Source organism: Gymnodraco acuticeps, unplaced genomic scaffold, assembly GCF_902827175.1.
Source record: "Gymnodraco acuticeps unplaced genomic scaffold, fGymAcu1.1, whole genome shotgun sequence".
Lineage (NCBI taxonomy): Eukaryota > Metazoa > Chordata > Actinopteri > Perciformes > Bathydraconidae > Gymnodraco > Gymnodraco acuticeps.
This window is the reverse complement of record NW_022990590.1, coordinates 2,140,758-2,156,012: the sequence shown is the minus strand read 5'-3', so window position 1 is coordinate 2,156,012 and position 15,255 is coordinate 2,140,758. Positions and strand designations below refer to the sequence as shown.

At 40.2% G+C, this 15,255-nt stretch overlaps 1 protein-coding gene across 3 annotated transcripts in view; it reads right to left on the bottom strand.

Moving 5' to 3' along the window:
• The window catches only part of pak7 (p21 protein (Cdc42/Rac)-activated kinase 7), an 84,753-nt gene that overhangs the window by 32,461 nt on the left and 37,037 nt on the right, over positions 1-15,255 (bottom strand). For 2 of the 3 annotated variants that reach the window (XM_034228654.1, XM_034228655.1), the window contains exons 2-3: positions 11,404-11,627; positions 9,595-9,639 (exon numbers count right to left, since the gene is read on the bottom strand). In XM_034228654.1, the coding sequence (XP_034084545.1) occupies positions 9,595-9,639; positions 11,404-11,607 (249 nt within the window). In that variant the 5' untranslated portion in view covers positions 11,608-11,627. The remainder of the gene's footprint in view (positions 1-9,594; positions 9,640-11,403; positions 11,628-15,255) is intronic. The other variant, XM_034228656.1, reaches the window with a different exon arrangement.

Below are 15,255 nucleotides of genomic sequence, written 5' to 3'. Positions count from 1 at the left end.
GAGAGCCTCAGCTACAAGCTCCAGAAGTCACAGAGGGTGCAACGCATGAAATGAGGGATGATTTCCAGCAAAATGGATTAGTGGCGGAGCATAATGAATTACAAACATACAGTTGGACCAAATCCCCGACCTTAAGTATATTAGTCCAGCAAAGCCTGGACACCATTCATTTTTCCATCCCTCCATGCACTGGCATATTTAAGCTGGTCAAGATACATAGCTGGCAACACATTTCTAGAAAATATAATCATATTTAGAGTGTTTCTCAAACTTTTTCATACTAAGCAAGGACCATAACCAATAAAAAAACACTCGCGGACCACTTAACTCCACAAATATCCCAAAACACATCGTTTTTATAGAACAGATTACAAATCGCCTGAAAATGGTACAAACAGGTGGCAACATGTGTGACAAGGTGTTGCCCATGAAAGTGAAACTTAAGCTCGCTCCATTGCGGAGATATTCCCGCGAGAGTGCGGAAAACTCAAATGTATTTATTTATTTCAAATGTGAAATTTGACCAATATACTCACGGACCACTAGGGGGCGCTCACGGACCACCAGTGGTCCGCGGACCACACTTTGAGAAGCACTGTATGAATCAATAAAAGCAGTAGGCTACTGTGTCTTTTCCAGTGTGATCAATTAAGTGATTTCCTTCTCTGGGAGTTTCCAAGTGAGTCTGTCACTGTGAAGGAAACTTTGTGATCTAAAGGAGGAGCGGAGACAGAGAGCAAGAAGAAGAAGAGGAGGAGGAGGGATCAATTAGATGTCCCTCAGTTATCTTCTTGTCAACTCTGAGACGGATAAACAGACAGCTGCCCGCTTTAGATTAATTACACACCGGCGCTCATTAATACTAGCCCATCAGTCAGTTGTAGGCCTCTACATCACATCTCCACCCCTTTCATCCTTATCCCCCCTCACTTTCCACTCCTTTTTTCAGTCATTGGATCACTCTCCTGATAGATTTCCCCCCCTCAGTTATTTTCCTATACTGCTACTTTAATCCCTCTCACAAACACATACAGGCCTTTTCCCGATATGTTACACGATTTGCAACAGTCAAGGCAATAGCAATGAAAACATTGCTATTGAAAACATTGTATATTATGAATGTGAAGGTTACTACTGTATGTGCTGAAAACAAGCCAAACTAAAACATGGTAAACATTTTAGCTGCAAAACATCAGCATGTTAGAATTATCATTGTGAGCATGTTAGCATGCTAACGTTAGCATTCAGCTCAAAGCACCACCCTTCTGACAACAGCCTTACAGAGCTGCTAGCATGGCTGTAAACTCTGTAATGCTATATCACAGCTTAATGTTGTACTGTATGTAAGACGAACAGAAGAGTAAAGGTCCTGCAATACAAGCATCGAAATATTACCTAGGTGTTTAGAGTTGGCTTACATTTCTACAGCATGTTTAATCATGACAATACAAAAGTATGTGTTTAGCTACAGACTACAATATAGCTTTCATTACTGTCATTTTTATTAAAATAATAAGAAACAAATCAATCCTATTAATTGCTTAAGCATGAGAAACATATCAGATACGTATGTTTTTGTTAGAAGGTTTATATTTCTGGTAAAGCAGTTCAAATTAGATATATAACAGGAGAGATGAGGCTTAGGGTTGAGGAAATAAAAAATGATGGTGACCTTTATCTTGCCCTGAAATGCTGATTGATGGATCAGAAAGTGATTTGCATTCAATATTCTTCCACAGAGATAAGGGAAGAAAATGATTGGACTGTGAGTTGTAGTTGTCTTTGTCACCACACGAGGATACTGCAGGTCAAACCATTAAAACCCCTCCAACCAAGAGTGAAATATTATCTACTGATTGAAAAACAAAGAACAGAAATAATTTCTAAAGTCCCTGTGTTGTGTAATTTAAAAGGAGACTAGCTTGTCGGCTGTGAAAACTTATTTTCAAAGTATGTGTTTTTGCTTTAATACAATTTGAATATCCACATCAGAAGAAGAAGCACATTTATACAAACTCCACAGGACACAAAGTATTAAAGTGTTCAAGAAGATCAGGATTTTGAAAAGTCACCCTACAGTTTCTCATCAAGACATTGGAAAACACTTCTAATCCATTACAAACCCGCAGCCTTTTAAAGTCTGACACACAGACATCTCAAATCAGTTTTTCCTGCAACAATCGTTCCCTATTTAAAATTCACAGCCTAAATGTCCTTCCACAAAACCCACATTCAGACACTGAAGGATGGTTGTTAGCCAGGACATTTTGAGCTGCCCTGGCAAAGTACGACGCGCGTTACTGAAAGCCAAAATTCCCCCGCTGACTGTGGCTCCGGAGCCTCCGTGAGACGTGATTTGCAGAGTGTGACTGTGAATGGCATCCGCGACAGAAGACAAAGTAAGAAAGCGAGGAGGGAGGAGGAGCAGAGTGGAGGAAGGAATGAGAGGTCTAAATCAATGCCATCCACTTCAGCTCAGTGCCAAGAAAGACAGATGCTCTCTCTCTATCTGTTTGTGTGTGCATGAGGGTGCACTGCCTGCGCAGACAAACATACATCAGGAGTTATTTTTCCTTCATGCTGCTTTGACCAAATGAACCCTAAATCGATGTAAGATGGAGTGTAATACATATCGAGTCAAACTCAAATCAAACTTGAAATTAAAGGCGTATCGATCACCAGCTTTCAACATTCTTCTCTGTCCATTAAGAAGATGAATTAATGCAATGGTCATTGAGGAAGACAGGCCAGTGCGCAAGGGGCAGTTTTGGAGGAAATCAATTCTCTAATTCTCTAAAAAAAAAAAGCCTGGCAATACCTTGGGTTAACTGGTAACACAAAGTTAGAGATTCTGGACCTGCTCCAAATCCAATCTCTTGTCTAGACCTCTTCATTCTCAGTCCGGACACTCTTCTGCCTTGGAGCTCTCCCAGTATCGTTAATACACACTGCAATAAAACACCTCCTCAAATTAGCAGCTAGCTGCTCGCAAATGTAAGAACCGCAATAGCCAGCTTCTCCCTATCCAATAAAGACACAGGTTTGCATTTCTGCCCCTGAAGCAAGGACTGGGTGACCCTGTTTAATCAGAAACACTATCTCTCTGCTTCCATACAAATACATACAGCAAACCCAGCAAAGCTACCAAAATAACCCATGCTCATGCTTAGAGCACAAACCTGCCCTCTCTCCAGAAACATGAGAAAACAACCTCCACTCTGCAATGCTATAATTTATGGCTTGTCACACTTAAGTGTTGAGAATGTAACACAAATAGAAACAGTCAAATATGTGACCCTTTAAACACTAGATCTCTGTAATGTCAGCACAAAAAATATGGAATAAATGCTGAATGGAGCAGCTACCGTTCTACCTGCACCATCACTTTTTGGAATATGTATACACTTAGTGCTGGGAAACTGCTGGCAGTGAGAGCGGAGACCTGTTGCACAGACAAATCTGCATAGCCAGCATTCCAGCATGCAGTCTTGGTCAACCAGAAACAGAAACAGTCAAATACCCCACCTGTGACTGTTTATGAATCGTCTGTGTCTGGGGTTTAAACACAACCGCCTCCTCAGTCTGCTCCACTCCCAGCAGCTGCCTCTGCTCCGGCCTCAGCTGCCTCAGGTTCCCCGTCTTTCTCCTGTTCTCCCCGGACCCGATCTCCACTGCTCCTCGCCCTCCCGCCATAACAAGTCGATCTGTCCGGCAGCTGCTGCATTCAGCCCCTTCGTGTCCGGAAAAGTGTGGACCCTCTGCTCCCACTGCGGCGACCCTCTGAGAGACCCAATGATCGAGTTTCCTCCTGCCACAGGACCGGTGGGGGAGGCGGGCGGCTGCTATCACTGACCCACTGACATTCACATGGGCTCTTTACAAGTTATCACCCTGCGTGTCATGCCCATTGTCGCAAGCCTTTCACTCTCTCACGGTGCCCTCCATTCTTTTGTCTCGCGCTCACACACACACACACACACACACCCACACTCTATGACAGCTGTACCTGACCTGGAATAAAAGTTCAATGACAAAATGTGAGAAAGGTGTGTCCTCTAAGTCACTGAAATAAAACTTTTGTTATGTCTCTACTGTAGGCTATTTTTATTTTATGTACAGCACTTTGGCTCGACCAAAAATCGTTTATAAATGTGCTATATAAATAAAACTTGATTTGATTTGATCCTCTTTTTATTCATTCCCTCCTTCCCCATACTTCAAAGTAAACAAAACAAAAACAAACAAAAAAAGCAAAAGAAAATATTTGTTAACATACCCTGAAAGAATGGAGACATCTACCTTAAACACACTAACTAAAATCTATTTTCCATATGGAATAATAAACTTGGCTGGAGTGCACAGAGGCAAGTCAATATATATACACAGGGCGTGTGAGGAATACAAAACAACTCAAAACAAGGCACAGAAACAGCGACACAGCTGTACTGTAGGTAACTGTACATATCCGTAAAGGCTCACCGACCGAAACTGACCATGTCTATTAGTTATCCCCTCAGGAAAAGGATTGCAGAGCATTACTACATTACTAATTGGAAACAGATTCATATTAACTGACATAAAACTGTCAGAATTTGGTTCCAACAAAGACGCAACACTAACATTGTAAATCTGCCATTGTGTACTGTTCTTCAGACAACTCTAAATCTGCATTCTTAAATAGCAGCTACTGGCAGTGTGTCTCACATTTCAGGGCACATTTTGTTACATTATTTCTTCCAATGTGATGTAAGGATGGGATATTTCCAGTGCAGCTATAATGGTTTGACAGCAAAGAGATAAATATATATTATATTATATAATATAAAAATATCAGCGCGTGCTCTCCACCTACATTACCTACAGTACAGCACATATAACCCACAGCAGAATGCAAGAAGTTGTAGGTGTGTACTGTACTCTGGAGGTTGTCAGCAGTCATTTTGGGAAATGCATGAAATCACAAACAAGAGAAGAGTAGGACAAGTTAGGCTGGAGGGAGGAAGTACATCTTCATTGCATAATAACTCCTGAAACGTGCTCCTCATCACGATTTATGTTTCTAAATTAGTCCAAGGGAGGATTCTGATCCGTTTCACAGTAAATTACATCGTGCCATTTATGATTTATATGCACTTCCACTGGCTTTAACCAAAGTACATGGCCCCCTCGTGCAGCAGCAACACTTAACAAAGATGGATTTATTTATTTAACTGAATGCCTCTCTCCCGATCTTCAATAGATATCAGAGAACTGTCTAAGATGTTACTCTAAAGATGTAATCTATATGCAGCTTTCATCTATATCCTGTATCATAATATGAATCTTATATGTCTGAGTTTGTCTCAGGCATAGCTGCCTTTGAATGTCTCCGTTCCTCACTGCCCTTATCTGATTCATTTATGAAAAAACCTGTGGATCAGCTCAAACCATTAAACTACAATACTATCACATTAACTTCCCACCCACATGGCCTGAGACGGAAATTGATATTATTACAAAGCTACACTGCAAGTGGCAGACGACACACAATTCAACTACGTAAGGTGGCAATACAGAGCTCTTGAATGTTCATTTTACTTAGCAAAGTAGAAGTCAGTTCTCCTGCTGTATTTTATGTCAAATAGATGACGAATAAGAAGAGGAATTCAGATATCAGGAAGGTGGGGAAGCATGATATTTAAAGTAGACAGCTAAGTATCAAAGAGAAATATCCACCTTTAAAGAATGATGCGCATACATTAATCCTGTGATCCTCCAGGTGCACTTGGTATCTTTGAGCGTGAACATCTCTCTTCTACAACTATGTAGAATTAAGAGGAGTAAGATTTAAGTTTGTCTCACGAATCATAATGGGCTTTTTCTGTTATACGTTTCTTCCATTTTCCCTCTAACTGGCTTACTGGTGTTGATGTCCATGCCCTTAGGACTGTTTCATAACCCCAGAATCAAGACAAAGAATTTAAATTGCTTTGGAATAAAACATGCTACAGTAGGGGGGAAAAGTCAATGAGCATTTGTCATTTCGCTTTTTTTACTCTTTCTGCAGGACACTGACAAAAACATGATACATGTGTTAAGCTGCATGTCGGCTATTACTCAATTAGCTACTTGTTACGTCTTAACCATAGTCTTAACTCAATATGTTTCAGTTGAGTGAATTGTCAAAAACTGCCACTGTCTGACATAACCCTGACCTTGTGTAGATATAAACCTAATAGAATCAAGTTATAACCAATGATGTTATACATTTACTGCAGGCACATCTTCCTACTACTTTAGTTTTCACGATTTGATTGTCAGATTTGTATAGCTACACAATCATGATAACAAAATCAAAAATGTTCTCCACACTGGTTGCCAGTAACTCACAGAATTGATTTTATAGTTCTATTACTTATTTATAAATGTCGACAGGGAGTTGGCCGTAAATATATGACTGACATGCTCGAGCAGAAAAACCCTACGAGACCTTTCAGTGGAGCCCAGGGCTACATCTAAACAGGAGAAGCATTTGTTAGTCAGTGCTGGAACTAACCTGCCTACGAGGTATGGCCGAAAACATTTCAGATTTCAAATCCAAATTGAAAACCTTATTGTACTAACTAGTGGTGAATTAAATGCATTCAGAAACAAATGCCTTATTATTTTATTTGTGACTTTTAGTATTATTATATCTGTATCATTTATTTTTTACTTACTCTTTAATTTTCACATTTATTTTTATTTTATTGCTATAAAGATCTTTCTCTTTTATTTTTGCACTCTGTTTTTACTTTGTATTGTGTTTTATTTAATCCTCCGAGCAGCACCTGGTTCCCATCTCCGTTTATGGAACGTGCTTCATAAATAAAAACAACCTTGCCTTTCCCTCTGTACGAACTAATGTTATTCTTTTGTTTAACACACTGTACGTTTCTCTGCACTTTCAAAAGCCACCCACAGAAGCAAAGTAATGCAAATGACTGAAGCAGATGAAAGCTGTATTCTGTAAACTGAGGTAGCAAAGTGTGTAACTGAGGCATAAGAAAAAACAACCACTAACAGAAGAATGTGCCCCCAACAAACAGGTCATTCTGTTTCTTCATTCATCTAATTCTAACCCATGGTGGAGAGAATAGGAACAGGGAGATTGCATTAGCAGGGCCAAGCACTCGCACAACAAACACACAGCATCATGGTGGATTACCTCCTCACCTCCCTAGGAGCCGGCAATTTGAGGGTGTCAAAGTCAAGGTGTAACATGAGACTGCCATTAATAATAGCCTCAGCACTGCCCCTGCTGCTAATGATGGCAACACATTAGCACACATGCAGCCTTGAGTCAATCAACACCCTTTCCCATGAACACTTGAGCCATCCAAGTCAACATCAAAACAAGAATGCAACATAAAAATGTATTTAAAACGTGCTTACTCATGCACCACTACACACTTCAAATTGTCAGACTGCAGAAGCTTTAAGAGCACGATGTTTAAAACATGGAAACTCTGTTAGGGTTAGCCTATACTTCTGGATTAGCATGTGTGCTGAGGGCTGATGGGGGGAGGAGGAGGAGGGGAGAGAAGAGATGAGAGCCAAGGCTTTAAGCAATACTAATGCTCAGCTGAGATGAGCAGTCGGACAACAAGGCTACGAGCCTTGTGAATAAACGATGAGCGTGCAAGCCACAGGGCAGGGGTAGTACTTATTTCGGCATCATGACCGCGTCAACCCCTCTAACAGCTCTACGTGCACGCACTATATAATATATGTATATGTTCACGCACGCAGAAAGACAAAGAAGCATGTGCACGCCATGTTGAACTTTTCACTGTCCCTCTGCGCTGTGGAGACAGCACACACACACACACACACACACACACACACACACACACACACACACACACACACACACACACACACACACACACACACACACACACACACACACACACACACACACACACACACACACACACACACACACACACACACACACACACACACACACACACACACACACACACACACACACACACACACTAGACAGAGCTAGGGGAGTCTGCCAAACAGAGGAAACCAGGTGTCAATCAAGTGTCAGGGCAACCAGAGGAGAAGGATATCAGGTCATGGGTGAGACTATAAATACCCGGGCCCACCTTGGAAGTCAGAGTGACATACACACGCACACACAAATGCACACCAGTGAGAGTGGTGTGACCCTGACGTCTAAGTAACATCAAACTTGTTTCTACAGTGGTCTGTGATCAGCCTTTTCATTATTCTCACAGACTTCAAGCTCCATTCAGATGGGACCTCTTTCTTTCCTATGGGGGAGGCTGGGTCATTTCTAATGTAAATGTGCTGATCAGTGATTTCAATCCGGTCTGGAGATCTCATGTCTGTCGGGTTTTTTAGCACAACTGTTGGTTTTTCTTGTGTTTTAAAGATTATCACTGAGTTTTAAAGCGTATACCTACTTCTGTTTCCTGGTTTCATTCTTCCCCCTCCCCCCCCCCCTTCAAAATACCCAGTTTAATACTATTAACTCCTGAAATGTGGTTCTGGAGTAATGATGACCTTGGTTGAACAGCATGAAAACCATTTTATCATCCACCTCCTCAGCTATTAGTTCTTTTTATATTGAGCTATAAAAACATAAAACAGATATTGGCATGTCCCGTTTAGAACTGTTGATTAAAAACTGTTGATTAAAAACTGTTGGCAAGCACCTTGTAACTTTCTCAAGTACTCAGAAACTGCAAGATTGCAAGAAAGACCATGCACTCTCAAAACATGACTTAAGTGACCTGTTTTGTGCGTAGTCAATGATTTGGCAATTATGAAATCATGTTTTCCACCTACAAAGATTCCAATGCAGACGTACTGTATATCTGAAATTGGTAAATGCTCTTTTTTATCAGAACAAATGTAAAGCTTTTAAATCATTCTTACCAAGTCATGTTTTTAGAGACTACATCATGTTTCATTTATCTGATTGATGAGTATAGAAAGGAAAGGAGAGGAGAAGAGAAACAGGAAAATAGAGGAAGGGAGGAGAGGAAGAAAGGAGAGGACACAAGGGAAGAGAAAAGGAGAGAAAAGGAGGGAAGAGGAGAGGAGGTTTGGCTCCAACGGGTGGATTGTAGAAAGGGTTCTCCTAACACATGCAAACCCTTTTTGACCTACTTCCTAAAGACTGATGGCCTACAGCGTAGCAGAATCAGCTGTCATGGCAACATGCACTTCACATCTCAGCACGAATCATCATCATCATGATTATCATCATCATCATTATTAATGGCGCTCTATGTCAAGGGGAGAAACAAAGGAACATGCCGTTACAGTTGATCTAGTCATTTGTGGGAGGCTCATGCACATGGAACACAGGGAGTGGAGCGATGAGGCCTAAGAAAAGACTGGCAGAGCGATGTAGTTATGTCATGTGTGGAGTCATTCTCCTGCTCCTGCTGACACACCACCTCCACCTGAATGCATGGCAGCAGGCAGCGGAGGAGAGATGTGGAAACAAAACAGTGGAGACTGTGTGAGAGCGACCAAAAAAATTAAAAACAGGGAGGGGGGTTTAAAACAGAAGGGAAGAGGAAGTCATACTTTGGGCAACGGCGTTTCGGATGACCGGACATTCTTGGGAGATATCTGTGAAGAGAGCAAGAGAATTATTTTCTTGTTTCCCCCTCTTCAGAGATATCTCCTGTGGCATATTGCTGTTCGCTCTTACAGGACTTATATGGATGTCTGATCATGTGTTTTCCTGTCAGCAGCACCTGTAAGTGGTTCCTCAGAGATTTATTAATAAGTGATGATTAATATGCTCGCAATGGTGCTTTTAGTCATTATATTTAGTAAAATGCAAGCAAGTTCTGCAGTGCTTTGTGTCAACTTTCAACATAGAAATTAGTTTAACATTGTGTGTAAAAGTGGGAGCTAAGTGAAACAAAAAAGGTGTAGCAGGTGTTGTAATACACCCCGAAAAGGTTTGCAGATTTGAAAGCAGTGGGTCACACATGCAGTATGATGGGACCACAGACAGCACAATGGAGGATATAAAACACCACAATTTGAGCAGTGTGAAGACCCATGAGGCATAAAACAACCTCATATGCAAGAGAAGGGCTTCATATGTTCTGCTGCAACCCAGTGAGAGTTGTAGAGAACCTTAGGAGCATTTATATCAAACACTTTGGTGTGTAAATGAATGTCATTAGAAAAAGCCCCTTTTTTCAGTGGGTCAAATGTGTCGATGTGATATGTTAAGAAGAACCAATGAACAACAACACATCAGAGGAGACACTCAGAAGGTTCAGAGACAAGGGGAGACACGCAAGCACGGTCACAGTGTGTAGGGGGGGGGGGGGGAGGTCAGGGGAAGACATCACACAGCCAAGTGGAAATAAACATCAGTCTGCATTAGGGTTTCTGAGACTGTGACATTGTGTAATGGAAAAGTCCAATGAGTTATTGTCTTTAAAGCTGCATTATGCAACGGATGCCCAGCAGGGGGCAGGACGTGTATGGGTATATCTAATGTGTAAGGCTAATGTGGTTGTAAACATGTTGTATACAGCAAACAAAAGAAAATATGATATGATAATTATATTGAATTCATGTTTCTGTCTACCTGGAGAATGGAGAACGTCATAAGTCCCTCGAAAAAAATCTAGGTCATGTTCTCTGGCCTATTGTTTCATCTCTAATGATTTAAAAAATATGCAGGTATTTATGACATGCACATCTTTTTGTCTTTGTGTTGATAGTTAGAATAGTAAGGTAGTGACAACATAGAAAACCGCTAAACCCATTCAGTGGGATAATAGAATGTGGATATTCAGTTTAACATTTGCTCCTACTTGTTTTACTTTTAAGCCTAAACAAAAAGTGCTTTTTAGGATAAAAGATTTACAGAATTAATGCAAATCAGTCACGTGAGCCCCCACCGTTTTCGTACAACAATGACCTCCAAAACTCACAAACTACGCTGAACAATTTAGACTGATAAATACAGGTGAGGGGAAAATATTATAGTCATTTTTATTATTTTGGGGTGAACTGTGAATTTAAAATCACAAAATGGCTTAATGCAGGTTTAAAGCATAACTGTTTATATACTGCATAAAGTGGCCAGATGGCACTGGAGAATAATCTATTCTGCCTCAGAGGAAACACAACTGAGTGTATCAGGTGGAGGATGGAGGGGTGAGAAACAGCGACATTGATGTGAAACATAGCTATACAAAGGGAGTAGCAAAGACAGAAAAGAACAGTGGTACATTTCATAAAAACAGAGAGCACAGGGGTGTGGGCGAGAGGGGTGTAAAACGAAAAGGAGGGAAGTAAGCTAGTAGACAGGAAACGCTAAGGACAGTGCTCAGGCTTGATGCCCTCTGTCCTTTCACACTCTACCTTCATGGGAGCCAGCTGGATGGGGGTGATGTAGGAGGGGTCCACCATGGGCTTAGGGCGGTTTGCAGTGTCTGCCAGGAGGCTCTGCCATTGCTGCGGCAGACCGGTGAACTTCTGTTCCCGCGGGTCGAAGCCCGTGTGGACCCGGTGCTCAAAGTTAGACGGAGCTGAGATCTCCAGCCGTTTCTTCTTCTTCCCAAACATGCTGGAAAACCCTGGCAAACCTGGAACATACAGAAGATAGCTGTAGATTACAATTCTGACTAAAGTATTGTCCGTAATGAAATAAATACATAGATGAAACCCATGGCCTTGCCTGCAATGTTGTCATTTGTACAAGATTTTGCCTTTAGCACTTTGAAATCATTCATTTAAATCTAACTCTATATGGAAGGTGTGACACTACTTCAGGATGAGTGTGTTATTCATTTAGTTTGCATCACAGCACTATCAAATGTGCCTTTTTACACTTTTACAAGGCATGCATTATATATATTGTCACACACACACACACACAATGATAATTTGATATTTAAAACCTGCCTCAACAAACAAACCTGAAATAGCTAGATGAAAGTGTTCATTTTGTTTAAAAGTAAAGAATACTTTGTATATTAGTATATAGTTGTCTAAATATGGCTCAGGATATTTAAACGTCTCCCCAGCCTTTCAATCTAATGCTCATATTTACAGACTTTCTAACATAAAAGAAAGACATCACATTGTAAAGCAAGAAAACATAAGGATAACTGAACTGATAATCATCCTGGTTATCAAAAAGTTGGAAGTAATCGATTTAGCTTCCTATCCTTCTGAGGTGCACAGATGAGGTCTCCCACATAAGTCCGACTGACAGGCTGTTATAACCAGTTTTAAACTGATTATCTTTTGCTGTGCTGTTATATACTTTGCTGTTCAGTGCCATATACAGTTTAGCCTTCTAATAATGCAGGATATAAACAAGGTGCAAACATTTGTCTTTGTTTATGGAACATAAACATCAGAAACACGGATGAACTGAAGTGAAGAAAAAAAAGAGTGCCACATTAGGATTGTTTTTTTTATGTCAGGTTTGATAGTGATTTAGATAGTGTGTAGCCATGACATGTTCTTCTACTCCACCCCCAAGAGGCTGCTTTTAAGTCCCATCGTGGTATTGGATGTTGTGGCGGATGCACCATGTCCAGTCATAGGAACAAAATGTCATGATGTTGTTGGTGTGGATGTGAATGGAGACTATTGTGTTGTTTCTATCTACGAGGCATTGTGCTCAGAGAAAAACAGTCATCCTTCGCCCTCCCCTCCTTCCTTTTCTCTCTCTCCCCTTCTGTTTGGCATTTGCACAGATAATGCTTGCTGTGCTAGTCCATCTCAAACATTCATTTATTTACATATTCACTGAAGAAAACACATTTGAAGGTCTCAGTTAAGCCACTTGAAGAATTACAATCAAGATTCAAAAGCATGGCAGCCTTGAATATGAAATGTTTTATTGTATTTAGACTGGCTGTTATTGTACAACAAAATACAGTTCAAGACAACTAAAGCAGGATAATAGTTAAGCAGACAATAGTGTCTGTTGTTGGTTGGAATGACACCAATATAGGTAGTAGCATTAACACACTAACAGATGAAGTTAGCTAGTTTGCGTGCGCGAATGCTAACGCTAAGACCAGTAAGTTGGTTTCATGCCCATATGTTTTTAAAACCCTTTAATGGTGTATTAAATACACACATAATGACTCATACATATATATGACTACATCAGTTATCTTACAGTTCCAGAAGAGAGTAGAATATACTCACCAACTGATTATCTAAGGATGAATTAAGGAAGCATTGTTTGTGTATTTCAGTGTAACGCTTGTGAACATTTGTATTACAGAAGGCTAGATTATTTTAAATGGAAATGTAATGTATATGTTTGACCACAACCCTTGCATTGTTGCTAACAATACAAAAAGGCAGAAAAAAACAAAAACAAAGACATGATAATATAGTGAGCCACAAGTAGGCCTACTCCCCTTGTCTTTCAGAGTAACACTACTACCTCTACTGCTACTACTATTAATAGTACTTCTACTACTACTAGACTACAGTACATGTGGTAGGCCATAGTCTAATTAATCTAGCCAGGAATGAACATTTTCATCTTATGCTAGAGCAAATTTAAACGCAGTTTATTCCATTCCTTACACTTTTTGTTCCTGTAGCTTTGATTTGAAACGGCTTGAAAAGGAAACTCTCTCAAGTATTTTAACATACAGATTAATCCCAGAAACATTAACGCATCTTCATGAGAATTAGCAGACGATTTAGCAATTAGCCGATTGTTACAAAGACATTACAAACATGTTGGTCGGTTGGTAAAAGGTGTCAATGAAGTCAGTGGGCTCAGTTTTAGTCGTGTAAATGATTAACTGTTTTAAATCGCCAGGCAGTGCTGAGTCTTTGCAAAGACAGAAGTCACCAAAGAGTCCATTTCTAAATGTAACTTCAAACAGACAAAGCAAAAATGTAATCATGGTAATCTCTTTCAATCATTTCCCTTGCTGTCCTGCAGGAGAGCCAGCAGACAGACTAAATGAGTGGTCTCAAACGGGAAAGATGGAGAGATAGATTGATGGGAGAGGGAGAGGGAGAGGAGGGGGAATGGGCTGAAGCAGAAGATGAAAACAGAAGTTAAGTTGGAAAGTAAGGAGGGATAGACAAATGAATACTAAAGAGTAAAGAGAGGAGAAAGGATGGAGGCTGAGAAGGCTTAAGGCTTCGAGGTGCATACAGAAGCACACACAGCACAGAAAGTTCAATATTGGATCAAAAAGGTGTTAAGTCATAGATAGAAACCTTGTGCCACGGGCATGTTTACACAGCTCTGCTTTCTACGCTGCATTTATTGTAAGCCCTGGTTTACACTGACTCAAGACTCGAGGATGTATTGCACCCATGTAAGGAAGAATATCTTTGTCATCAAATCATTCTCTGTTGTTGAAACAACAGATAAACATGTATTATTCAAAGGAAACCATTAAAAATCACCATGATGTGATCTAAATGTAAGTGTGCAAAAACATGTTATTGAGTATAATATTAAAATGAAATTCCATATTTAAAAAAGGACCATAACAGCCTTGATCTTACAACTTAAATTACTGACATTTATGCGAAAGGTAATTTGTGAATCCTTCTTGGTGGTGCGTTGAAGTTCTGAGAACGGAGCTTCATCATTCAGCTGTCATTCAAAAGCAATGAGGTTTGGAAACGTACAAATAATGATCATACATAATTGCTGTAAAGCTGTAAAAACCTGTCAGATTGATAGGCTGTAAAAAGTCTTATCTATGTCCGATATAGAAATCAGTCCCATGTTAAAGGATTGTTTATTTGAGTGATCTAAATGTTGAAAGGTACAAATGACAAATGAAAAGTTAAATATGGCTGCATGCTTTTAAAAATGGCTCTATTGGCAAACATTGGGAAGAGAGCTTGATAATGACAAACACATAATGGCTCTTTTTCCTGGTATATCACATTGTCTAATTCACACGATAAACAATGACTTCCACACAGGTATCCTCTCTAATTGGCCAGCAAAAACAAAAGCCTAACAATCCTTAGCTCTCATCTTGTCTATAATGTGCTGAATCTCTTTTGAAAAGCAAACATGTCAGCAACTATTTCCCCTTTTGGCTGATGTCCACCTAAAGCTCCAGAAATCGACCCAAGGTTTCCGACCTTGTTACTATTTTGAGAGCGTGTACAAAAAGTGGATGCTGCAAGATGAAACACTGACATGTACACATTATGCTGATTAGATATGACATTCCCAAAACAATGTCACTAAAGACGACG